This window comes from Chelonia mydas, chromosome 10 (assembly GCF_015237465.2).
Source record: "Chelonia mydas isolate rCheMyd1 chromosome 10, rCheMyd1.pri.v2, whole genome shotgun sequence".
Classification (NCBI taxonomy): Eukaryota; Metazoa; Chordata; order Testudines; family Cheloniidae; genus Chelonia; species Chelonia mydas.
The window spans coordinates 65,129,490-65,156,217 of NC_051250.2; the positions used below are offsets into that span (position 1 = coordinate 65,129,490).

Consider the following 26,728-nt stretch of genomic DNA (forward strand, 5'->3'; position numbering starts at 1 on the left):
CTACCCAATTTGAATTAAAACAGTAATTGTGTTAGCTGCCAGTAAGTAGCAGGCTCTTATCCTCCATGGGTCCAGCCTTTACCAGGATGCAGAATTTCATGCACTACACCAATATATGGCCCTGAGGTCACTAGATTGCTATCTGTAATGATTTTGGTCCCTACTGGCCTCAGCCCGGTTCAGCCTCTATAATCCACTGTCCCAGCACTCCCTCCTCTCCCCCAACCCCCTCCGAGACATCCTGTCCCTTCTCACATTTATTATTTGTCAGTATTACCAACCCCAGCCATTCACAAACCATGAGGCAGGCCACCCAAAATCATGAGATTGTGAAAGGAAGATAGGTAGGAAGGTTGGGGTCTTTTTATTTCCTTTCTCATTGCTGAGGCTTTAGGGTACACTTGGGTCAGATTTTCAAGCTTTTCTTTCCAGCTGTGAGCATTAATAAATTTTTTCCCCCCCAAAAGAAAACTGAGACTCTCACATCACCTCATGCCTCCAGGAGCTTTAAGAAAAATACCAAATATTTCAAGGCTTGCAAGAGTTGGCAATGCTGCTTCTGGCTATTGGGCTACTATGCAATTGTCTGCTGCAGCCCATCAAAGACTGGCCTAGCCCATGATGTAACATGCTAAGCTTTAACAATACTAGGCTGGGTAGGAAAGTAAGTGCCACTGAGACTGTTCCCCATGGGCACAGACAATGTGGAAAGGATTCGGTCTGCTTTTATTTATCCCCATGCTGTGTTGGGCTGCTTTTGATACCATCCTTGTCACCCCCATCCTCATCCAAATTGTAAATTGTGTGTCTGGTTTATTTCATGGGGAGTGATTTACTCTGTGGCTGTTGACAGAGACTGAACACCAGCTGCATTCCCAATAGTAAAAAGGGTTAATGCAGAAACAAATCATCTGCAGGAAATTATCTTAGACATCAAAAGAGTGCAGGGAAAACACACATGCACTCTGAGAATCACAGTGGGGAGGAGTTAGATACATAGTTCCCACTACATTAACTTGCCTACGCTAACTGAATGCGTGGGTCTGGCAGATAAAAAGAGGTATAAAGGCTGAAGGATGAGCAGCCAGCAGTGAAGGAGGACAGCGCTGCCTGCAGCCAATTGAAGATTCACAGCCCAGATTGGAGGGGGTGACTTTGGAAGGAGCCATCATGGAACCAGGGGAATACAGACAGAGAGGTGAGTGAGGCAGATCTTCCTGCGGGCCTCTCCAGGCTATCAAAGTGGGTGGCATTTTCTTGCAGGGAGGAGAACTGTTGTGGGCTCGGAGTGGTGCATGGCAGTCTAGGTGGGTTCTGTGGAATATCCCCCCCCAAAGATGAGTTTCAGAGGATGGCTCTGATGTCAGTTCATTTCCTTGCCATTATAAATAAAATACTACAGCAGCCTATGGCAATGGTCCGTAGTCCTGCAGTCTAGAATAACCTTATGGGAGAGGGTTGTGTTATGTACCGTGGACCAACTGCCAGCCGGATTGACACCCCTGAAACCCGGCTGATGTCAGTGTGGTTGCAGAGATGTAAATCAGGGCACAGCTCAGGCCCATTAAAACATGTCATATAGTTTAAAAGTCCCGCACACTCCATGTCTGATGCAGGAAGGTGAGAGTGTCTAGCAAGTGGAGAAGGAGCCCAGAGACATGATTGCTGTTAGGGAGTGATGGGATAGTGCCTGACCGGCACACAGAGAGAGAGGACTATGAAAGGATTGAGCATGATCTTTATTTCTCTGAAACACACCATTTCAGACAATTTCAGTTGAGGCTGAGACTATCTGAATAGCCATCAGTGATTAGACCGTGCACCAAGATACAAGGCACTTGAGAAATACTGTCTGTTACTTAACACCGACATAGATCTCTTTCTCTGTGATCTCAGAGCTTTTTACAGATATGCTATAAGGGCTCTAGACCACTTTACAGATGGGACATGGAAGCACAGAGAAGTTAAATGTCTGACCCATTGACAGAGCTGGGACCAGAACTCAGGTCTCCTGGCTCTGGGCTCTTTTCCTTCATGAGGAATATTCAGAAGCCCTCTGCCTTTGGGAGGCTGTTTCACAAATTTCAGAGTAACAGTAAATTTCAGAGTAACAGCCGTGTTAGTCTGTATTCGCAAAAAGAAAAGGAGTACTTGTGGCACCTTAGAGACTAAATAAATTGGTTAGTCTCTAAGGTGCCACAAGTCCTCCTTTTCTGTTTCACAAATGCATCTCAACTGTGGTGTGCACTATGTGTGTTCTTAGGGGAACAGGAGAGTAAAGGTCCACAAGGCTGTTATAAGTGTAGCAATTGAAACTATTAATTACCATGGAGTCTGGTGATCTTTTATTATATGGGCAAGGAAACAAGTATATTGCCAAGAAAATGCTATCAAGAGGGGTTCTTCCTGGGGGCAGAGAGAGTCTTAAGCAAACTCTTAAGGCACTAGCCAAAGTCAGTTTCTGAGGAGAGAGGCATTTTTAACTAAATTCTAACAATCTGTACTGGAAACCCTGGGGCTACTTTAAAATGATCACGAAAAGAAGCGACTGCCAAGCACAGGGGTCCGTAGTGTAGGTTTCAATGTAGTTGGCATTTTAAGCATTTTACAGACATCAGTGGATTTCCTTTGTCTTCCTGACCTGCTCTTGAGTTAGGGGAGTTGATACAAAGGCACTTTAGAGTTTCCAGCCACTGTACATGGGGGGGACACATGCCACTGAATCCGTTGAAAGCCAAAGCCCATCACTCAGGATTTGCCGTCACTGGGTCACTCCCAGGAGATGTGTGAGATCCAGTACAAGAAGCAGGTGACTTACATGGGGAAAACATGGCTCTTTTAATGTACTCAGTTGAGTTTTCCAAGCCTTGATGGCTCTTGTATTCCGTACTGCAGCTATGCATGGAGCAGTTTGATAACTGAGCCCTATCACATGCAAAGAGTGTGTGTGAATTGCTGTGTGCTGTTGTTCCTATGGCCTGACTTCAAAGGGCACATCCTGCCTCTTCCAGGGAAAGAAATGGTGGATTACATTTGCCAGTATCTGAGCAACGTGAGAGAGAGACGGGTGACTCCAGATGTGCAGCCTGGTTACATGAGAGCCCTGCTGCCGGACAGTGCCCCTGTAGAGCCAGACAGCTGGGACAACATCTTCGGAGACATTGAGAAGATTATTATGCCTGGGGTAAGAACTAGAGTAGAACTGGAATCAGGAAAGTGTCATTACCATCCAGTGTGAATATCTGCACCCTGGGAATGAGTAGCTCATGGTGAACTCTACTTAATTAACTAGCCCAGGCATTCTAACAGGGGAGAAGATCCCTGGGATTACAATTCAATAATGGTGAAATCAACAAGTCACTGGTGCAGCAAACTCCACAAAATACAGTTATAAGCCTCCCTGAATAATCTGATGTAATAAAAATAAAGTAGCTGTCATGGATGGTTGCCAGAAGACCATTATTTCCTGTTTGAAAATATATGGCTGTATGTTTAATTTAGATAAATACTTCTGGCTTAGTTTGGAGTTTATCTAGTTACTGCATATTACAATCTTTTGACAGTGCTCTTTTGCTGTTGATGTTACGTTTGAAACTTGCTGTTATCAGATCTTCAACAGGGAGCTGTGAGCCTTTCCCATCACATTGTGTTAATCTGTATGGCTGGTTCAGATTTCTCTGACATTGTTCTGGATATAATTTCTCTGCATCCTCTGATCTAGGTTGTCCATTGGCAGAGTCCACATATGCACGCCTACTTTCCAGCTCTTACCTCCTGGCCTTCCCTGCTGGGGGACATGCTGGCTGATGCTATTAACTGTTTGGGATTCACATGGGTAAATGTTGATTTTATATAGTTTTGAAATGCTGTTCCTTGGTCTGTATTATGCAGAAGTCGAGACCGGATGATCATAACGGTGTCTTTTGGCTTTAAAATCTATGAATCAATAAATTAATGTATTTAGTTCAAACCATTTTAAGCTGTTTGCACAACTAAAGTATAAAACTGCTTTGAAAAAAAGAATCTCCAATATTTAGATGCAATAATTTCCATGAATGGTGGCAAGAGCAAGAATGATACACCACTAAGGGCTTGTGACGTATAGAGGTGTTCCTGATTAACTGTTCCTAAATGACTCCATATGTGGATACTCTTAATCAGGAACAAGAGTAGGGTTGCTAACTTTGATTGGACGTGTTCCTGGAGGTTTCCTCACATGATAATCTTTAATTAAAGAAAAGGAATACTTGTGGCACCTTAGAGACTAACCAATTTATTTGAGCATAAGCTTTCGTGAGCTACAGCTGTAGCTCACGAAAGCTTATGCTCAAATAAATTGGTTAGTCTCTAAGGTACCACAAGTACTCCTTTTCTTTTTGCGAATACAGACTAACACGGCTGTTACTCTGAAACCTTTAATTAAAGATTAATCTGTAATTCCTGGAGACTCCAGGACAATCCTGGAGGGTTGGCACCCATAAAAGCCTTGTGCTTATTTAGCTTAACCCAACCGGGGCTAAGCTAAACTACTTTAATGTGTGCTAACCTGCAAGTATAGACAAGCCCTAAGAGGCAAAATGTCAAAAATCAACCATTAGGAAGGCACCTGGTCCCGCTTCCTGTTCCTCTTTGCTCTTGATATGGAAGTAGCAGAGCAACCTCTACTAGCAGTCCCTGTCAATTCCCTTGGGCTTATGTTGTTTTAGACAAGGTCAGTGGGAGTTTGGAGATTGCCCTTTCTCAGCATGGAGGCTCATGTTCCAAAAGTGGTCATAGTTATTGTGTGTATTGCAGTAGTGATGAGATCAGGGCCCCATTGTGCTAGATGCTGTCCAACACGTTTGCAATCTAAACAGACAAGACAGACCAAGGGTGGGAGAAAGGAAATGTTATTAAACATATTTTATAGATGAGGAACTTGCCTAAGAGTCTCTGGCAGATGTGGAATTGAATCCAGATCTCCTGAGTCCCAGCCTAGTGTCTTAACCATAGACCATTGCTTCTCTCTCAGAAGTGTCAGTAACTTCTTTTGGGGTATATGGGATATCCTGCCATTTCCCCTGGACATGAATGTCACCACAGCAATCCACGCCTTGTCAAATCCAAACTAGCCTACTGTAATGGATATTTTAAAACCTGTAGTACTGTCACTTAAGGAAAGCCTAGGGTATGAGGTTCACTATCAGAGGGTTACTATCAGAAGGTTTACTATCAGAGGGATTAAAACAGACTGAGTTTATTTGTTCCAATCTCTAGGCCTCCAGTCCAGCCTGTACAGAACTGGAAATGAATGTAATGGATTGGCTGGCGAAAATGCTGGGCCTTCCAGATCCGTTCTTGCACCATCACCCAGACAGCCAGGGAGGAGGAGTATTACAGGTAGGAGAGCTCAGTGGGTGTTTTGCGGAATTGATTTGCACACTTCAGAATGGCTATTCCATTGCTCAAACAAAACTCCCTTTAGAAGTCGGTGGAAGTTTTTACCTGGGGTAAAGTTTCCAGGAGTCCTGTGTCTAATTCTGGGTGCCATATTTTAGGAAAGATGTAGATAAACTGGAGAGAGTCCAAGGAAAGCAACAAAAGTGATAAAAAGTTTAGAAAACCTGACCCACGAGGAAAGGTTAAAAAAACCCTCGGCATGTTTGTCTAAAGAAAAGAAGACTGAGAGGGAACCTAATAAGTCTTCAAATATGTGAAGGGCTGTTATAAAGAGGATAGTGATCGGTTGTTCTCCATGTCCACTGAAGATACGACCAAAGGCAGTGGGCTTAATCTGCGGCAAGGGAGATTTAGGGTATATATTAGGAGAAACGTTTAAACTTTAAACTGGTTAAGTTCCGTAATTTTAAAATCCAGTTTTTATGTAGAACCATTGCAGAATGGGTCCCTGAGTTACAAGTAGGAGCTATTTCTCTTGGGACCTGTGTTATTGCTAAATGAGGCCAACATAACTTTTCCTTCTGATTTCCTCATTTCACATCATCCTTGTATGCTCCAAAATTATGTGAAACCACCTGGGGATAGAGGACACTTCTCTAGCAACCTTTCTTCACGCCAGTAATCCTGTCCCATTTACTTTGTACTTTGAATGTGTAAGAATTTCAGGATCAGGCCCTGAATTTTAAACTGCTTCCATAAGCCCTCCTCCAATGCCCACTGAAGTCAATGGAAAAACTTCCACTGACTTCAGTGGGCCTTGATCAGGCCCATAATTTCTGTGGATTATACTACTTTATAGCCAAAGGAAAATGTACAGTACTTTCTTCTTGTTAATGCTCTCCTGCTCATTCAAAGCACGCACCATTTAAAATGCATCACTTTCTGATGCTGGCCCACAGAGACCAGCAGCACGATGGAGAAGATCAGTGGGGTTCCCCTGCACATGAAATAACTTGTGACAGAAATAAAATAGGGGGTGGATAAGATGATTGCTTCAGTGACTTTAGCAAATCCATGACAAACTAGCAAGAAAGGAGGAAAACACATCTGGATGTTCTACAATTAATAAGCAGCTGTTTCTTTGCAGAGCACTGTTAGTGAATCAACTTTGATTGCTCTGCTAGCAGCGAGAAAAAACAAAATTCTGGAAATGAAGGTTTCGGAGACAGATACTGATGAATCCACGCTGAACTCCCGTCTTGTTGCTTATGCATCTGATCAGGTAGGTTCCCATTGTTATGAATAAACAAATTAGTTCCTGTGTTATCAGATTGAATAATAACACTTTGCAATTTTATATCAGTAGTCAAAGTACTGTGCTGCTGTGAATGAACCCTGAGGTGGGCGGTGTTAGTCCCATTTTACAGAGGGGGAAACTGAGTCACAGCAAAGTGAAGTGCCTTTCTTAAGGCCACAGAGATCCCCATTCACCTGACTCCCACTCCTGTACTTAGCCCTTCTTCCTTCCCACTATTGGCCAAACCTCCCATGTGCTCCATCCAGAGCGCAGCACCTGAGAGATCATCTGTTTCCCCAGGACATACATATTGCCATAGCATAGATGCTCAAGCTGGATCTCCCTCACTATAAATGAGAGGGATGTTCTTGGTAAGGGCCCCCTGTTTTTGGAAATTCCTCTTCTCCCTTGGTTCATCTGTGCCCAGATTTGCTATCCTCTCAGGCACACCGCAAAGCCCATTTCTGTTCTCTCCTTCCTATGTCTCCAGAGGAGGGAATAGAGTGAGGGAGCTGTATTTCTAGGCAGTCCTTTCGGGATCTGAAGTTAAGCAAGAGGTGCACACCTTACAGCATGGATCCCTACCACTTCATTTTAGAAATATTAATAAATAACTGGAGCATGCAACTTCCATGAAATAACTGTTAATTACCCAATGGTTCAACGGAACTTACAAGACTGAATAGTAAAACACAATAATTTAGGGTTTATTAACTTAAATTATTACCGTTATTGCATCTCTAACTTTTGTTGTTGTCCTCTCCTTTCTAACGCCCACAACTTGCTGGGCTTGTGTAGGTTCACACTTTCTTCATTTACTGTTCATTTAGGCTCATTCGTCAGTTGAAAAGGCTGGTTTGATTGCTCTTGTGAAGATGAAATTTCTGCCTGTGGATGAGAACTTTGCCCTCCGAGGTGAAACCCTGAAGAAAGCCATTGAAGAAGACAGAAACCAAGGCCTAGTGCCTGTCTTTGTAAGTTCTGCTTTCGGGTACTGACATATTGGTGTATTATTATTGTCCATTTAAAAATGTGTCTGAATCACTTTGCTACTATGGTAAACAATAATGAATTCAAGGTAGAAATACATGTGAATAATTTACACTTTGGTCTATTCAAATAAGAAGGTACAATTTCCATTCTGACTGAATTCTTAGCCTGATTAGTTCTTGAATGTGTGGGTCAAAAAAGATTAATTAAATATCCCATCTTGACAAGCCTTTGCTTTCTTCCAGGTTTGTGCGACGTTAGGTACAACTGGTGTCTGCGCTTTTGACAGTCTATCAGAGCTGGGTCCAATTTGTAAGCATCTCTTTAACCATAAGATCATATACAGGCAGTAAAGGGAGGCAAGTGTGGGATTTTTTGTGGAGCCAAGAGCAAACAGGAAACCACCATTCAGCTGACCTTTTAGGGCCTAATCCAAAGACCTTTGGAGTCAGTGGGAATCTCTTCATTAATGTCTGCGATATTTGAATTAAGCCATTAAAATATGTCCTGTTCCAAATGCATGAAATTCACCCACTAGCAGAGGTTCCATGGATGCCCCAATACCAAAGAATCACAGGAGTTCTGCCCTGTGAGGAACAGTGACAGAATGGGTGTGCACGAGTACCCCACAATCTCTGCAGGAGGTGGAATTGGTCTTTGTCCATGCTCCATTTACCCCAGTCTAGAAAAGGTTTTGAAAGTAGGGGCTGGCAGGACATCATTGTGGTCACCAGGTCTATGTTTCAAAGGAGTGGGAAGTGATTGTGGATCCTACTCCAATCCAGGTTCTGACGAGTGGGTGCAGAGAGCCTCGGGTGCTGCTGCTTACACTGCCATTGGTTGGGTGGGGATTCCATTCTGCTGCGATCCCCCGACTCTGGCTTTGTCCTGGGGATGTGATGAGGAATTTCACTCACTATCAATACAGATGACAGGACCTCAAACTTTAAGAGGCTGCCTTACAGAGGGGGGAGGATTAGCCAAAGTTCTGTCGTGGAGTAGAGATGGGCCCATCCAGATCCGATCTTTTCCAGTGGATCCAGGTGTTTGGTGCAGAAACATCTTTGAGATGGACTGGTCTGTCTTGCTTCCAAACTCTTTTCTCTTGTGTCCTAAACAAAATTTAAACCGACTTCTCCAGAATGGAGAAGCTACGTGTTAACCCACTGAGCCACCATGACCCCCCACAGAACATTTTCTATTTCTCCAGGTGCCGCTGCGGGACTCTGGCTTCATATTGATGCTGCCTATGCCGGAACCGCATTTCTCTGCCCTGAATTTCGATTATTTTTGGATGGCATTGAATATGCAGATTCTTTTACTTTCAATCCTTCCAAATGGATGATGGTTCACTTTGACTGCACTGCATTCTGGTGAGTAGAGCAAAACAAGCAAAGGGAACTAACATACAAATTGCAAGGTCTTCCCCTACGGAATTTTTTTACTAAGCACAATTCATTCTATTATTGATAGGGTCAAAGACAAATACAAATTGCAGCAAACCTTCAGTGTTAATCCCCTCTACCTCAGACATGCCAATTCGGGGGCTGCTATTGATTTCATGGTAAGTGGCTATCTGAACCAATACTTGACATTTCCCACAAAATGTTTGAACAGAAATTGCCAGATTCCTAATACTCCTGGAGCTTGTTTCATGTGATGATAAGAATATCTCTAATGCAGAGTATAGAAACAATCATAGTGAAGTGTAAATACAGTTTAAATCGGGGAGCGTAACATGAGCTCTGGCAGTAAGCCTGCATTGAGAGTAAAATTACACAGAAACTCTTCTAGATCAAATATAGAAGCGATAAATGTAGACGCTAGTTAGGATAATCAAACATCACCTGGATATTACAATCTTCTGTTGCCCTGGAAATTTTTTGTCTGTGTGCACTGAGATATTGAGCCAGATCCTCAGTTGATGCAAAGCTCCATTAACTTAACTGGAGCTACATTGAGTGACATCAGCTGAGGATCTAGCCCACTGCCTCAACCAGAAAAAGGTCACTTCCATGTAATGTATTGTCAGAACAGTTCCAGTGGATGGGGTTCTTACAGGTTTGCGGGGCTTATTCTGTTTGTCTTATTCCTACCCTAAACTACAACAATTATTCTGATACATGACATAGTTATGGGAAAACATGTAAACCATGGAAATTCCTTGATTTGAAACAGCAGTAAAAGAATAAAATATGTTAAATCTTCATTGGGCTGTAAATACAGCTGGTGGTGGTGGTGGGGAGCTAAGAAGCAAATCATTTCAGATCTAGCTAACTAAATCTGAATACCATGTTGCAAAATAATATTCTGTAAGACCAGTGTTTCAGCTATGTGCTCATCAAGGTCCTGAAAAAGGCAATTGTTTTCTTTCTTGGTATAGGTATAGCTTATTTCTTTAATTAGCATACATTGCTCCCTCTGGTGGTTAATTTGGACCCATGTAGTTTTGTGGATTCTTTGATATAGTTTCTTTTTTTTTTTTTTAATGTAGTCTGGTCCCCCCGTTAGTTGGCTGCCATTGCTTTTTCTAATTTTTCTAGTCTCATTTGTCTCATTCATCCTTTAGGCCCTGATTTGGGCCCTGTCCCTCTTCAGGACAGCAGCTAAGCACATGGACAAGTCAATAGGACTTAAAGTTAAGCATTGCTGTCCTCAACTGCAATGGATTAATCATATTAAGTGTTTTCCTGAATTAGGTCTTTAATCAGTTTATACCGCCCTCTGCACTGTGAACTGGAATAATAAAAATTAGTGATCTTTTACAAAAAGTTAGACACATCTAGGGCACCAACCGCTGTAATATCTGAGTGAAGTCGCCGAAATAGAATGATTTTTCAGAACACCCGGGAAAATAACTACAGAGAATCTTCCTTTAATGACTGTTTGTTATGCCAATTTCCTCAGTCTTTTTTACACAGGTCAAACTCCTTGTCTGAGTATGGGTTACTCAGCTGGGAAGAGGGGTGCAGGACCACACTCTATTATGCTGAAGTGGGACTCTCTTTAAAATTGTTTTTTCAGCTTGTTGATGTGCTGTTGTTTTGTTCACAGCACTGGCAAATTCCACTGAGTCGTCGGTTTCGCTCTTTGAAGCTCTGGTTTGTGATTCGTTCCTTTGGGGTGAAAAAGCTTCAAGCCCATGTCAGACATGTATGTGAATTAACAGGACAAGTGTTAACATATTGATATTATTTTTCAGCATCTGAGTCCATTAAACACAGTTCTGAGGCTGGGTAGCAGAGATCCTCTTGCACATGAAGTCTGTATAAATCTGAATGCTATTGAAAAATGTATGCTGCTTTTAGCCTGTTTGAGGTCTTGACTCTGTAGTTCCTAGGGAGGCAAAATTCTCATTGGATTTGCTAGGAGTTTTGCCTAAATAGGGTTACAGGATTGGGCATACAGACAAAATCTTTTTTTCAATCCTCCACAAACACAAAGCGCTGTCCGTGGGGAAGTGGGTGAGCTATGGAGAGGCCTGGCAAGCGGATCCAACACCCCCCTGCACTCCACAAAGCAGGACACTACAGAAGCTTTCTTTGGAACAATGTGGGGGTAGCTCTGGAAGTAGGCAAGGGGGGGCTTCATGGCCAGTGTGTCTACAACTATGAAAATCCAGAGGCCTAAACCCCAGAGTATAAGTACAGGAAGCCACAGTATGATATAGCATCAGCAGAGTGTCTCAACTGGTGATCCACAGCCCAGAAGCATGGGGACAGATTCCATGCTCCAGTGTTCCTCCAGAAAACCCCAGCCAAGCCCGGCTGTTCTAGTTTTGTACACATATCCAAAGGGTTCATCTGTCAGGGTCTGATCCACAACCCATCAAAGTCACAGTCTTTCCATTGGCTTCAATGGGTTGTGGATCAGGCTGTGAATGATCAGGCCAGATATTTTGGCAACTGAATGAAATCTTTATTACTATGCAAAGCTGAGAACCTCAGTGTGTGGGGTTGTAGTTGGGGGGGGAGTTGGATTTATTTATCTACTTCATTTTGCATCTTATGCATTGTTTGTTATTCACGAGAAATAACCACTTAAAAAAAAAACATTTAAATTACAGGGCACTGAGATGGCTAAATACTTTGAATCTTTGGTCAGAAGTGATCCCCTCTTTGAAATTCCTGCCAAGAGACACCTCGGACTGGTTGTATTTCGTTTAAAGGTAAAGATGATGATTATTTGTATTAATTCTGGAATGAATCAGCAGTAGCCAGCATCATGTCTCCCAGCTTGATTGCTATGGGTAAGGGTTATATGAAGGAATGTAACAAGATCACTGGCAATTGTTACAGACTGTTGTAGATCTCTAATATGCAAAGTCCACTGTAATATACATTTCTTCTTATATATTTTTAAAACAGGGTCCTAACTGGCTGACAGAAAAGGTCTTGAAAGAACTGAGTAAATCTGGCAGCCTCTTCCTAATTCCAGCTACCATTCATGACAAGTTCATCATCCGCTTTACTGTAACATCTCAGTTCACAACCAGAGAGGACATTCTGCGAGACTGGCACATCATCCAACAAACTGCAGCCCAAATCATTAGCCAGCATTACATGCTGCACCCCAGCAACTCTGCTGATGGGGCCAAAATCCCCAACATAATAAGTAACCCCAGTCCTATTGCTGATCACGGTACTTCTCCGTCTCACACGGAGGTAGGAGAACACAAAGTGTCTTTCAGAAAGATAATAGTGCAGCCTAAAAAGGTAGCAGTCAGTCCCACTACATGTGTGGTCAGTCAACACCTGGAAGCCCAAGTGGACCCTCTGGATGACTGCTTTCCAGAAGATGTCCCAGACGTCACCAAACATAAATTATCCTCTTTCCTATTCAGCTACTTATCTGTACAAGACAAGAAAAAGACAGCCCGCTCCCTCAGCTGCAACAGTGTGCCAACCATCAACCACCCGAAGGCAGCAGCCTCTGAGAAAAATGGTTCTCACCCCTGTGATAAAATTCTTTCCAAGCTGCCCAAAGAGGTCATGATGCTCAAAAAAAGTGCCTTCAGAAAACTGATCAAGTTCTACAGCGTCCCTAGCTTTCCCGAATGCAGCATTCAGTGTGGCATTCAGCTGCCTTGCTGTCCTCTGCAAGCAATTGTTTAACAAGTGAAATAGCTTGGCCTCCCCAGGTGGAAGAGAACCAAAATAACCAGCTTATTCATATGCAATATTACCTGTTACCCATGTTTGATATAGAAACAATATGAATGATCATTAAGAAAAGTCCTGTGCTTGTACTGAAGCAAAACACAGTGTGTATTTATTGATTAAAATGACAAATAAACCTCTTAAACTTGTTCTGTGAAGCTCCTCCTTCCAGACTGATGTGGGGTTTGAATTAGATTTTGGATTGTTAATTTCTGCTTTGCCAGAAGCCTGTTCATAGCTAGCAATCTGGATTCCTTGCTGGTTTAAACAAGGAGCGATCCCACTGGCTTCAATGGGAATGCATGCGGTGCTGCTCGGCTCTGAATTTGGACCATTTATTCTCGTGGCTTGATTTTGATTAAAACGTTATTGGGACTGATTCGGACCTGTGGGAGCAGGGGATGCTAACAGCTCCTCCACACTGTGCCAGAGGGAGGAGTTCACTCATGCTGCCCTTCCCAGGAGGGGCTGCCAGACAAAGGCAGCTTCAAGTCAGGGATGGCTTTGCAGGAGCCCTGCCTGCATATCTATTCAATCAATTATAGGCCCTCAGGGTAGTGGGGGTGGTGGGCAGCCTACACCATTGCAAACCCTGCTCCAGGCAAATGTACCACTGCTGGGCACCTGGAACATGTGCCAGCACAACCTAGGCAGGGTCTCTGGCTCAGTAACAGAGCCAGTGCTAGGCATAAGTAGAACCCTGCCAATCCGTGGATATCTGGTTTATATCTGCAGCTATCCGCATCCGGCTGTGGATATCCACGGATCATTTTTGCGGAGCACAGCCCAAATGCAGATACAAATTTGTTTCTGCACAGGGCTCTAGGAATAAGCAGACTAAGCAATTGCTTAGGGCCCCCAGCAGCTCCCTATTAATTATTTGTATGTGTTGTGTGTGGGGGGGCAAGGATGGGGTAAAAATATTCCTGCCTAAGGGCTCCCAATGAGCTAGCACCAGCTCTGGTCAGTAAGACCAAATTTTGCCTGAGTTACCCCCATGCAGCACCAGTGGGGTCAAACTCCCCCCAGGGGTAAATTGGGCTGTACAGATATAAACAAGGGCAGAGTTTGGCCTATTAATCCTGTCCCGTGTTTCTCTCGTACTGTTTGTCTGGCTTTTTAACCCTAGCAGAACCTAAACACATCCCAAGAACATGTTTCATTATGGAGACCCTAGCGGGCCACACAGCCCTATAGATGCTCCACTGTAACTCTGGCAAGGAAAATTCTTGTGAATTATTATAAAAATCAGTGCTTTTTAGAACATTTATTATTTGGCGCATTAAAAATACTTTAAAGCGAGAACACCTCTGCTACAATGGAGAAAAACAAATGAGACCATCTAATCCAAGGTTCTGAGAGCAGATAAGACAGTAATCTTAGGCCTGATCCACACACACTTTGTGTACCTGTATAATGTTGGTTGGGGTGTGATTTTTTTTTTTCTACTGATACTGTCATACCAGTAAACAGCTTAATGTAGACATAGTTATACTGCTATAAAGGTGCCTTACTTTGGTACAGCTTATTCCCCTTCCTGTACTGGAAAGCTATTCTGGTATAACTGCTGCCACACTCGGGGGCGGGGGAAGGTTATACTGCTTTAGTTAGTGGTATAGTTAAACCAGTACGACTTTTGTGTGTACACAGGCCGTGTGTGGCCTGCTCTTCACTCCAGATGAAATCAGTTGAAAATGTGGAGTGGATCACGGGTAACACATGACTTTAACTGCTTCAGAACTAAAATCCTGAATGTGAATTACCTGGAGTCATATAATGATTTACAATGACTTGAATGTATTGGCAAAAAGCCTAACAAGGGACCCAGTTCTTTGCGGGTTTATCTGCAGAGATTGGGTGGCATTTGGACACACAAATAAACAAACAAACAAAAAAATACAGCATTCTGATTTATTATTTATACAGCACCACAGAGTCATTCACGACAGTATATGACAATCTAAGACAGGTCCCCGCTCCAAAAGAGCATACAATCTACATACATAATAACACAAGTCAGAGCACAAGTTGATTGTGATTTGCCTAATAAGCTGTGTATGTGCCTTGCTAATTCTGAATTTTCTCTCCTGTCCCATTTTGAGGCCCTAACTCAGGAAAGCCTTTGAGCACAAGATTACGCACAAGAACAGGAATGATGGTGCCGCTGGGTCATGGAGGCTGTTCCAGGCACAAGGGCCAGTGTGAGAAAGGCACAGAAGAACCAGTGGAGGCAGGGAGCAATATGGTGATGGGAGTGAACAGTGCTGGGTTCGAGAGGGGAAGAGGAAGGAGCAGCCAGGCTGAGAGGTAAGTGGAGGCAGAGTTGTTGTGTGTCCTGAGTGAAGCTGGGAAGTGTGAAGGTTAACACACAGACCACAGGGAGAAAGAACAGTAGTTTTATGTAGGTCCTGTCACTATTAAAACATCTCCATCACACAGAATTTTGGATACAAGCACTTGATAACATCGATCAACTCATCAAAATGGCTTTTTGGACTCAATAATGTGTTTTGAAAACTGAATATTCTAGAAAAAAGAAAAGGAGTACTTGTGGCACCTTAGAGACTAACCAATTTATTTGAGCATGAGCTTTCGTGAGCTCACGAAAGCTCATGCTCAAATAAATTGGCTAGTCTCCAAGGTGCCACAAGTACTCCTTTTCTTTTTGCGAATACAGACTAACACGGCTGTTACTCTGAAACCTGAATATTCTAAAACAGTGATTTTTTTGGACACACTTATAGTTTTAGGCTATTGTTATATATAGCGTTATAAATGTCCTCCGTCATCGGCACGTACGTCTTTTCTTTGTCATCCAGGAAATACAGGCCATCCCTGATGACTGCTGGGTTGAAGCCCTCCTCCATTAATTGCACTTTACGGTGTTTAAAAGTTGTTGTGATCTCAATAGCATCCTAGAAAAAACAAAAAGGATTCTCTGACATTGACAAGCAACGAACAGTGGGTACTATCTTTAAAGCTGGAAAAGTCAAACCATTCAGAAGAAAACTGTCTTGTATTTTCTCCAAGTGCAACAGTTACATGAAGAAAAATGAATGAGGAGGACTTGTGGCACCTTAGAGACTAACAAATTTGTTAGTACAGACTAAAACGGCTACCCCTCTGAAACATGAAGAAAAATGTAAATCCTATCTCCAGTGGTGTAGACAGTTAATATATTTGAGATGTGGGACTCAGATTTGATGCAGCTCTGTAGCCTCATAGCTAGGAGTCAGAGACAAGCTAACAAAAATGTATAAGTACCTAAATTTACCCAAGAATTATTTCTGCAGGTTTCAGCATGTGGGACATAATCCTGGTTCTGGACCTTGGAAATGCATGGGGCCACAGCAGCCAAATGCCACCTAAGGCCGCCTGCACTGCCCCCCAGCCTGAACAGATCTCTATGGCCTTCAGCAACGAGGCCAGGAGACTCCTGTGAGTATACTCATGGATGTTCCATTTGTAACATAATGAGAGACAATTGCTTCAGGGCCTGATCTAGCAAAGCACTTACGCATGTGCTTAAAGTTAAGCCTTAAATTTAAGCATGTGCTTAAATGCTTTGCTGAATCAGGGCCTTACTAATGTCTATTAAACAATGCTATGATGGGGTCTATAGCTTCTTTCAGGCCACAAAGGGTGCCTTGCAGCCATAACATCCCCCATCCCAAGATCTTAACCATCTGGCCTGCAGCACAAAGTGACCTCCAGGAACCAGAGTGAAGCCAACAAAAGGTTGGCTCCAAGGGAATCCTTCCTGGAAAGCGGGGAAGCTAAAACAAATCCGCTGGCTTCCCAATGAGGCCTGGTGCAGTTAGGACCAGTTGGACCCTGTTCTGAGTTTAAGAGAAGTGGGGTGTGAAAAGGGCAGGATTTTGCTCAGAAAAGGAAGGAGAGGGAAATCTCTACAGGAGGTTACGTAAGTCTCCGGGGGTTGCGTTGTGGATGGCAAAGCTCAGTATAGTTTGCCTCATGTGATTATTTGCGTAGCTACTCAAAGACAGAGGCTGGATTAAACAGTTTGGGATGTTAATATCTCTGTGTTTCTTCTGATGAACCACCCCACTAAGTACATGGTCTTCTTGAGAGGAAAATTCTTTTATTTGTAATAAATAGATACATACAATCAAATTGCCCTCAGGATTGGCTTCCTCAGTTTAGCTTAAACATTATATTTCAACATGAATAATATAGACAAGGAGGGCTGAGGTTGTTTGTTCATCAGCGTATTGAAATCTAGAAGTGGCAGGGCCCCTAGCCTGCAGAGTGCTCCAGGTGGGTGGAGCCCTATGTCTGCAAGAGCAGTTTGCCTACCAGCACAGCTTAAGTTTGAAACTTGGCTCCCTTCACTGTGTTAAGGGTATGTAAGAGGAAGTCTGTATATTTCCACCGAGAGATCTTTCTGGTTCATGGGGACATGCATGATACATTCAGACACATGACAGGCATCCTGCATTTTCATATGCTCACCCAGCTTTCTGGTTCCAGGCAGAATGGAAACATCATGGGCCTGATTCTCCTCTCTCCGTGATGTAAAACAAGTGTAAGCGAGGGAAGAAAGAGGACCCTAGAGTGCTGCCAGCATAATTATAAGTAACTGCGATCCTCATGGAAACAAGGGAGAAGACAGACTAGTGCCCTCTTTTTTGCAGTGAGGCAGGAGACATGTAGTAAGGCTGCCTTACCTGAATCCTTACAAAGCGAGGTCTTGCATAATTCGGCAGGTAGTCTACAACGTGTCTGTATATCTGGTCCCCATTAAATTCACAGCCCTCCTTTAGTCGAATGGATGCCATTCCTATTCTGCCTTCATGACCTAGAGGAACAGTTATAGGCAAAAATAATGGTTGATATCTAAAGTCCTGTTGTATAAATGCCAACACTTGTGTTTCTCAGCGATTTCATTATTTAAAGATCTCTAATGATGGGAACAATACATTTATAGGACTGAGATAAAACTAGAGTGACCAGATAGCAACTGTGGGGAAAAAGGGACAGGAGGTGGGGGGTAACAGGCGCCTACACAAGAAAAAGTCCCCCAAAACAGGACTCTACCCTTAAAAACGGGACATCTGGTCACCCTAGGTAAAACCCAACCCTGTGCAGGATCCCCCACACCACTTTAACCCTTAGGCAGAAATTGCATTCAGCTGGGACTGAGTGGAATCTCAGAACTTGACTTTTAACACTGGGGTTAAGTTGTGCAGACAGCTTCACATGGGTTTTATGCACGGGGTGAATTTGAACCCTAAGGAGCAGAAATATGAACTCTACTGTAAATTGCTGAAAAAAAGGACCACGCAACTGAGCATGGAGCAGGTCTCATTTAAATCCATCCATCCTCTGTTTGCCAGAAGTTGGGAATGGGCAACAGGGGTTGGCTCACTTGATGATTGACTGTTCTGTTCTTTCCCTCTGGGGCACCTGGCATTGGTCACTGTCTGAAGACAGGATAGTGGGCTAGATAGACGAATGGTCTGACCCAATATGGCCGTTATGGTCATCAGGTCTGGTATTTCTGGCATAAATGGTTCAGGAATGTACACAATGGATTTTGAAGTGGAACTGTTAGAGATCCACAAATCTCCAGTGTTTTTCTGCCCCCATCCACCAAGAGTTCTGTTCAGATACAGTCAGGAGCTGGGACTTCCTTGCCTTCCTTCTCTGCAACCCTTCAATAGCCTCCTCCCTAGCCCTTCAAAAAAATCACTCAGGATATTTAATATACAGCAAATACTTTAACAACTAGGACAGGGAAGGAGGGGACAGAATAGTTTCAATAGGAGAACATCAGACCTAATATTTTTAAATAAATTCCTACAGTCATTTTGTGACTAAATGTATTTTCAAACGGGGGCAATTATGGAATTAATTTTAATCCCTAAAAGAATAGAGAACCTGCTAGACCTGATTTTCTCATGCACTGCTTACAGTAGGCCAAACTCTGGCAGGTCCTGACACCTGCAACTACCACAAAAGTCTGTGTTTACATTATACTGTAGAGTTTAGGCCAAATTGCATGAGAGTTACACTGGTTTCACACCTGATTCTTTTTGGATTTCATACTAACCTATTTTTTCCACAGCTGAATCTTTCCCTCAAATCCTATTTTGTTGTTAATAGGTATTTAGAGCCAGCCTTTGTCAAGAGAATTCAATTCCCATTTAAGCACCAAAACATGTGTCCAGATTTTTAAAATAATTCAGCATGTCAGGTACTGAGTTCCTTTGACAATTTGACCATAAGCATCACAATGGGAACTGCTGGGTGATGAATGTTTTTGAAAATCTGCCTTCTATTGGATCCCAAAGTGGGAGCTGAGACCTTTTCAAAGTCTGGTGTCAACCAAGAGCGCCAAACACTCTAAAATCTGGCCCTTATTGTTCAAAAAGGAATTTAGGACCCTATTCTGCTATCTGCTACACCAGTGTAAATCAATGTCTAGATTTACACCAGGGTAACCAAGGGTAAATATGGCCCATAATTCATTAATTACTTTGCAAGATAAAATTTAAGCAAAGTGTCACTTTAAACATGATTCAGTTCTGCAAGCTGCTGATAAATAGCAAGCTAATCCACAAATGAAAAAGAGACAAAAGAGCATGGGACTATCTGGTGTCTAGCGGCTGTCAACAAGAAATACTGTAATTCTGGACATTCCTTCTGGATTTTTTGCTCAAACTCATCCATCTGAGGGTGAGGATGGAGAGGAATAAAATCCAGTCTCTCCTCATTCATCACCATCCAACAGGGCTGTGCATTTGAGTTCTGCAGGAATCCAAATAACTGGGTATTTGTATAAGAACGGCTATACTGGGTCAGACCAAAGGTCCATCAAGCCCAGTATCCTGTCCTCTGACAGGGGCCAATGGCAGGCGCCCCAAAGGGAATGAACAGACAGGTTATCATCAAATGATCCATGCCCTGTCACCCAATCCCAGCTTCTGGCAAACATAGGCTAGGGACACCATTCCTGCCCATCCTGGCTAATAGCCATTGATGGACCTATCTTCCATGAATCTATCTAGCTCCCTTTTGAACCCTGTTATAGTATTGGTCTTCACAGCACCCTCTGGCAAGGAGTTCCAGAGGTTGACAGTGCGTTGTGTGAAAAAATACTTTCTTGTGTTTGTTTTAAACCTGCTACCTATTAATTTCATTTGGTGGCCCCTTGTTCCTGTATTATGAAAAGGAGTAAATAACACTTTCTTATTTACTTTCTCCACACCACTCACGATTTTATATACCTCTATCATATCCCCCCTTAGTCGCCTCTTTTCCAAGCTGAAAAGTCTCAGTTTTATTACTCTCTCCTCATACGGAAGCTGTTCTATACCCCTAATCATTTTTGTTGCCATTTTCTGAATCTTTTCCAATTCCAATATATCTTTTTTGAGATGGGGCAACCACATCTGCACGCAGTATTCAAGGTGTGGGCATACCATGGATTTATAGAGAGGCAATATGATATTTTATGTCTTATTATCTCTCCCTTTCTTTGATGACTCCCAACATTCTGTTCGCTTTTTTAACTGCCGCTGCACATTGAATGGATGTTTTCGGAGAACTGTCCAGAATGACTCCAAGATCTCTTCCTTGAGTGGTAACAGCTAATTTAGACCCCGTCATTGTATATGTATAGTTAGGGTTATGTTTTCCAATTTGCATTACTTTGCATTTATCTGTTACATTCTTGGTGTTTTCTTGCCTAAGATATTGATTGGAGGCGGGGGACAAAACTGCATAAGGAGCTGGTCTTTTCATGGTGTTTCTATCACCCCGGAACACAAACACATGCCAGCCTAGCAATACTACAGTCCCATAAATACCACCCCCACCACCCCCGAGCACACACCTATTATATGGTTTTCTGTAGTGGCTTTGCAGCACTGTAAAAAGGACAAAGACATTTCCACAAACAAATGGAGCCACATGAAGACAGAGCGAATATCCTCACAAAAGGCTTTGCAGCCAGCAGTCATGTTAATGCTTGACATAGGGCTGTGCAGAGGTCCCATTACGCAGACAAAGAGGGAAAGTGGCAGCTAAAGGCAGTGCAGAGCAAAAGAAAAAGATGGGAGTTTATTGAGCGCAATGGGCATATAGTTCCCCTATAGCCACCATCGTAAGCATGTTTCTCTTCCTCTTTCCAGATCACCTGCTCAAAGAAGCCACCTGGCATTCAGATTTGTTTTCTCATGTTAGTGAAAGGTCTGGTTTGGAGCTTTATATTTTTGCATCCGAACACACTGGATTAGTTAGCTCTTCCCTGAGCTTGTGTATTTTATTTTGTGTGGTTAACTCCAGGTGCATTAAGAGACTGAAATAGAAATATTATTTGTACCATATAAAAACAAGTTTACGTGCAAAAAATCAACAACTGTATACTGCTGTGGTAAGAAGAGAACTGTTTTGAACAATTACTATTGCTTTCCTGTGAGGCCAGTCAGTAATTGGATATGAACACCTCTTCTAGCTGGTTTTACAAGTCCAGTGGGAGTTAGGCTATACTTCCCTCATCTCCTACAATGTAATCTGAGAAGAGGCTAAGGAACTCTGGACTATTCACATGGTTACCTGGCTTGTGCAATCTCTCCCATGGCAATTGTGTGTTTATCTCTATCTCAAAGGCAGGTGCAAACAAAGGTAATGATTTAAAGAGATAACCCTAATTTTGCTTTAGTTGTTAATGGTGATATGCAAAGAAATCTTGGTTCTTTGTCCTTTTATGGTTTCTTTTGGATAAACACAGATGGCCTGAAACAGTGGTGGTTGGGCTAAGGGGTTTTGCTATTGTTTTTTGTTTTTGTTTTTTGTTTTTAATCTTGGAAACATCAGGAATGTCCACTATGGTGAGCCCTGTTTTGGCCAGAGGAATTACTGGATGTGTCAGAGACTGTATTGGGAGTTCTCACGCTTTCAAGAAATAGATGGGGGTGTGAAATCTTTAACTTTAAAGACTTCCTAATTCCAAAGCATTAATTAGCCAGTGAAGCTCCACACCTCATAACGTATTCTAGGCTAGATAGGGCCTGAATTTCAAAGCAGGAAAAAAAGCTCTTTCTGAAAAACCTTTTTGTGCTTTCTTTATATATTACCAAAAGCAAATATGGGCCCAAGCCTAAGGCTACCCCCACCCCTTTGCAGAAGCACAAAAACTGCAAGTAGTAAATGTAAGACAAGTTAGAGAACATTCACCAAGTAACTGATTCTAAACTGACCTTCTCTTTGTTTGCTTTAGGGTCCCCCAAAGTTTCATTGTGATCCCCCGACACGGATCATGCTGGGATCTGCCATCATAAGCCCTATGCAACAAGACCTGACATACGGGGAGAGGCGTGCAAATCAGGTAAGCGACATTGCATGGCATATGAGGGTATCTGAAAAGTTTCTATTCTACTCAGTTATTAGATTACAAACCCATATGGGTAGGGACAGCATCTTCATCTGTGCCCTGTACAGCGCCAAGCACACTGGGCCAGATCCTCAGCCACTCTTCACCCTCTGAGGCATAGGGGGCACTTGATGGAATGCAGTGTGCTCCAATGATCCTGGTCTGTGGAGTGGCTCTTGGAATCTGTCAGCCACAGGAACAAATTAGAATAGCCTTGGGGCTGCTCTAAGTTGCTCAGGGGGACATTTGGGCCCCTGGCAGCTCCAAGATAAAGGAGACAGAAAGGTGGTGTCTACATACTCTGCTACATACTCTGACCCCTTGGGTCAACTAAGGTTAGTCTGCCACACCTGATAATCTGACCCTATCTCAGTGCTCTTCAAATTACATAATGATAATTGCCATGATACAGATTAAATGGGGGTGAGGGACTTTATTTAGTGTTCTGAGGACCGCCCGATTATCTGGGGAGTAGAAAATTGTGCATGTGGTACAAAAGAGACTGTACATGTGATTAGAACTGCTTTTGGGGATTCAGCTCATTGAAGAGAGGTGGGAGGAAACCCAATTTCCCAAACTCCTTTCTTCTTCCTTTTCCCCAAAATCTCTTTTCACAGTATTTTCCCTCTCTCATTCTACAGTAAGTGCAAATCTGGTAGCTATAAAATAAGGATCGGCAACCTTTGGCACGCGGCCCACCAGGGTAAGCCCCCTGGCGGGCGGGGCTGGTTTGTTTACTCGCTGCGTCTGCAGGTTCGGCTGATTGTGGCTCCCACTTGCCGCAGTTCGCCGCTCCAGGCCAATGGGTAGTACAGGAAGCGGCAGCCAGCACATCCTGCGGCCTGCGCCACTTCCTGAAGCCCACATTGGCCTGGAGCGGCGAACCGTGATCGACCGGACCTGCAGACGCAGCAGGTAAACAAACGAGCTCGGCCCGCCTGAGAGCTTACCCTGGCAGGCCATGTGCCAAAGGTTGCCAATCCCTGCTATAAAACATAATGGCTAGTTATCTTCTAATGTGGTTTCTAAATCCCAAATCCACTCCTACTTTCCTCTTAACATCCATTGCCCAATACTAGACCAAAAAGGAAGTTTTTGCTAAGGCTCTGCAGCTAATAGATATTGTACACACATAAATGACTGAGTTTACCAGACGCAGCACACGAAGAACAGAGAAGCCAAAAGAGAGAGCCCTTTTGTACAGTTCACTTAGTACGTGATGAAATTATGGTACTCTGTGTATAAAAAGATCTTCCATTACCAGATTTTCAAATGATTCATTTATACCTGGCACAGGCACTCCATACACATTAACTTCTTGGACAAAGTCAATCAATCCGAAAATATCTGCAACTTCAGTAGTAGCCACGTTTTCCCCTTTCCATCTGGAAAACATACAGTAGTGAGCAGGTTTCATCATTTCTGATCAACAACAACTTTGTCATAGGCTTACCATTGGACTTTCACTTTGGGATCAGGGTGCACATTCCTATTGGCATGAGGGACCTGTTTTAATGCCCTACCTGTTGGGGTACATGGAACCTGTAAGGTTCCAGAGAGTTCAAGGAAGGACTCTTGTTCTTCCGGTAACCCAGTGTATCGCCTTCTGATTTTGTTTTCTCAGCTGTCAATATTGTGGGCCCTAAACACCCTCTCCCTAGCTCTATTATTTTGGGTCTCGGTGGCTTACAGCGAGAGAGGGGAGTCCCAGGCTGAATCCAACAGATTGAAACATACAGATATTTTGAAGTCTTCTGCTGTGGTTATGCAGGTGGTGAAGGAAAGATATTTTACCTCCACCATGGCACCTGGGCAGTATCATGCTATAGAACCATTCCTGGTGCTGGTGGTGGACAGCATGGTCAAGCTGAGCTGCCCCCACCTCATCGGAGAGATGAGGCTCACTGTCGAGATTTTTATGTTACTTTAAGGATGAAATCTCTTGAATCCAAATGGAGCTGTCTGCCTCCATGTTGACACAACAGGGCCTGTTGAAGGCTTGAGTTCCAAATTGCTGGACATGTTGGGGAAGCTCCAGCTACAATCTGTGAGCTGGACCCATGTCCTTTCTAGATGGTGAAGGCACTTATAACTCATTAAGCTTGTTGTAGGTAGAGACTCCCTACACAAATTTTAGGAAGGCAGGGTACCAGTTTTCCTTAAAGAAGCTATTATGTAGCTCAAAAAACCTTTTGGCAATCTTGCCAATTAGCAGCTTACATCTAATCTCCCTTTCTGGAGGCAGGTTTTTGAGAAAGATGCAACAGATAACTCAGGCAGTGTCTGGAATCCTCATTTGAGCTTCAGGAAAAGGAAGTAAGTGATGTAGGGTCCTCATTTTTCTCACCTTGAAGTGAGACAAGTGAGTGCTCTTCATCAATCGTTGAGAGATGCTGGACAAGGAGTCAGAAGGAACTGAGAATTAATTAACATTTTCTTCAGTCTTAAGTATCTTAATAAACTAACCGGAATGTATCTCCGACTCTGTCATGAAAGTAGATGAAATTGTCCTGGTCAACCATTAAAAGGTCACCACTATTAAAATATAAATCCCCTTTCTGGAAGACGTTTGTTAGTTTTTTCTTCTCTGTCTGGCTTTTTGCTCCTGCATAGCCACTAAAAGGAGAAAATTGTGTGATTTTGCAGATCAACAGCCCCGCTTCACCTATGAAGGGAAAAAAATGTCTTGTCATGTGTTTGCAAACCACCATGTAATGACACTATATACATGATTTTAAATGATATAATAGTAGTGATGATGTTTGTAGATGTCATAGAATCATTTTAGGCTTCTTTCATAATCACCTGTCCTTAAAATTAGCCATATAACTCTAGGTTAAGGGCTCAGTCTCATCCTTTCAATACCATGGGCTCTCACAAATACAGCGGATAGTACAAGTTTTACGATATTACCACTCTGTACGCTAGCGGACAGGAGCACAGAGTCATTGAAGATTTAGGCTGAGATTTGCAAAGCCTCTTAAGACTTTGGATGCCCAATTTCCATTAAAATTCATTGAAACTGGGTGTCTAGATTCCCTAGGCAGCTTTGAAAATCTCAGCCTACATAGGGCTTGATCCCACCTGGGGATAAGCAGGATTACTCCATGAGCATGCTCTGAAGCGGGCCACTTGTACTCCACTTCCCTACAAGCCAGGTTACTTCCATGCTGTACTGGGTGCTTCAAGGATTGTTCACCTCTCAGCCATCCCACAAGCAGCACAAAGAACGAGTTGTGAGGGGAGAATGCATATAAGGACTCAGCCCACGCACTGTGAATGCAAAATGCATTAAAAAAACTGCTTAGCGCATCCACAGCTACGGTATGTTGCTCTCTAGACCAGGAGAAGCTATAGTTATGGAGTGCTGAGGGGTGGGAGTGTGACGTTTGGAAGGAGGTGGTATTGTACCTATGTCGATATGCAAGGTGAAATTCACCCAGATTCAGCAGGAAGATAGGGCCTTGTGCGGGTGCTGTGCTCTGGGGCGAATGTTACCCATACCGTGTACAAAATAAATTGCAGCTGCACACTTGGCAGCCTTCTCTGTCCTGCCCTCTGGCTTGGGATTTGGTGGAGATTTCATGTTTATCCATTTTATGGATAAGGAGATGGTTTCTCTAGAACCTTATAATCGTTCATAACCAAATGCCAGACACATCCCCCAACTCAACAGCTAAAACCCCAACCTCCCCTGATGTGAACATTTACACACAATACCAGGCATGTGCACTCTCTCCTTCCTGCCAGTCCGTGATATGGTGTTGTGGTTGGAGGGGGGAGAAGGAGACACACCATGAGGCAGGTCCTCAGCTAGTGTAAATTGTCATTGCCCCATTGACTTCAGTGGCATATGCCAATTTACACTGGTGGAGGAGCTGCCCCCATACATACAGTGGGAGCATGCATTTCTGCTCCACCTCCCAGCCTTCTCACATTCCTCCCTCACACAAATATGTATCTGGCATTTTTGTAGTCCAGAGGCCAAATCCCGCTCGCAGATAGATCAGTGCAATTCTGCTGTCTTCAGCGGAGTTGCGTTAGTGTAAATGAAAGGAGAATGAAAAGGAGTACTTGTGGCACCTTAGAGACTAACCAATTTATTTGAGCATAAGCTTTCATGAGCTACAGCTCACTTCATCGGATGCATACTGTGAAAAGTGTAGAAGATCTTTTTATACACACAAAGCATGAAAAAATGGGTGTTTACCATTACAAAAGGTTTTCTCTCCCCTCACCCCACTCTCCTGCTGGTAATAGCTTATCTAAAGTGATCACTCTCCTTACAATGTGTATGATAATCAAGGTGGGCCATTTCCAGCACAAATCTAGGGTTTAACAAGAACGTCTGGGGGGGGGGGGGGGGGGGGGGGGGAGGAGGGGAGAGGAAAAAACAAGGGGAAATAGGTTACCTTGCATAATGACTTAGCCACTCCCAGTCTCTATTCAAGCCTAAGTTAATTGTATCCAATTTGCAAATGAATTCCAATTCAACAGTCTCTCGCT

General features: G+C 43.3%; 2 protein-coding genes across 4 annotated transcripts in view; one reads left to right on the top strand and one right to left on the bottom strand.

Moving 5' to 3' along the window:
- The first annotated feature begins 1,010 nt into the window (after positions 1-1,010).
- On the top strand, positions 1,011-12,975 carry HDC (histidine decarboxylase). Of its 3 annotated transcripts, XM_007066824.4 has the most exons (12): positions 1,011-1,198; positions 3,012-3,184; positions 3,722-3,835; positions 5,257-5,379; positions 6,527-6,661; positions 7,507-7,650; positions 7,912-7,978; positions 8,877-9,039; positions 9,140-9,230; positions 10,721-10,819; positions 11,733-11,834; positions 12,034-12,975. In XM_007066824.4, exons 1-12 carry the CDS (start codon positions 1,171-1,173, stop codon positions 12,778-12,780), a joined length of 1,986 nt encoding a protein of 661 aa, XP_007066886.1. In that variant the 5' UTR covers positions 1,011-1,170; the 3' UTR covers positions 12,781-12,975. The 3 variants fall into 3 exon arrangements, with proteins under 3 accessions (XP_007066886.1, XP_043380188.1, XP_043380189.1); XM_043524253.1 differs by lacking the exon at positions 3,722-3,835 and having other exon boundaries at positions 1,028-1,198; XM_043524254.1 differs by lacking the exon at positions 5,257-5,379 and having other exon boundaries at positions 1,029-1,198.
- A 1,747-nt stretch (positions 12,976-14,722) lies between these two features.
- Positions 14,723-26,728, bottom strand: part of SLC27A2 (solute carrier family 27 member 2) — a 30,070-nt gene continuing 18,064 nt past the window's right edge. The window contains exons 7-10 of the mRNA XM_007066868.3: positions 24,689-24,887; positions 23,510-23,607; positions 17,514-17,644; positions 14,723-15,740 (exon numbers count right to left, since the gene is read on the bottom strand). Coding sequence (XP_007066930.2) covers positions 15,564-15,740; positions 17,514-17,644; positions 23,510-23,607; positions 24,689-24,887 — 605 coding nt within the window. The 3' untranslated portion in view covers positions 14,723-15,563. The remainder of the gene's footprint in view (positions 15,741-17,513; positions 17,645-23,509; positions 23,608-24,688; positions 24,888-26,728) is intronic.

What these genes read in the sequence shown, in the direction of transcription:
- HDC (XM_007066824.4), top strand. Translation starts at nt 1,171, where the DNA reads ATGGAACCAGGGGAATACAGACAGAGAG. An exon ending in AGGGGAATACAGACAGAGAG is followed by an intron (nt 1,199 to 3,011) that starts GTGAGTGAGGCA and finishes TGCCTCTTCCAG; the next exon opens with GGAAAGAAATGGTGGATTAC. An exon ending in ACTGTTTGGGATTCACATGG is followed by an intron (nt 3,836 to 5,256) that starts GTAAATGTTGAT and finishes TCCAATCTCTAG; the next exon opens with GCCTCCAGTCCAGCCTGTAC.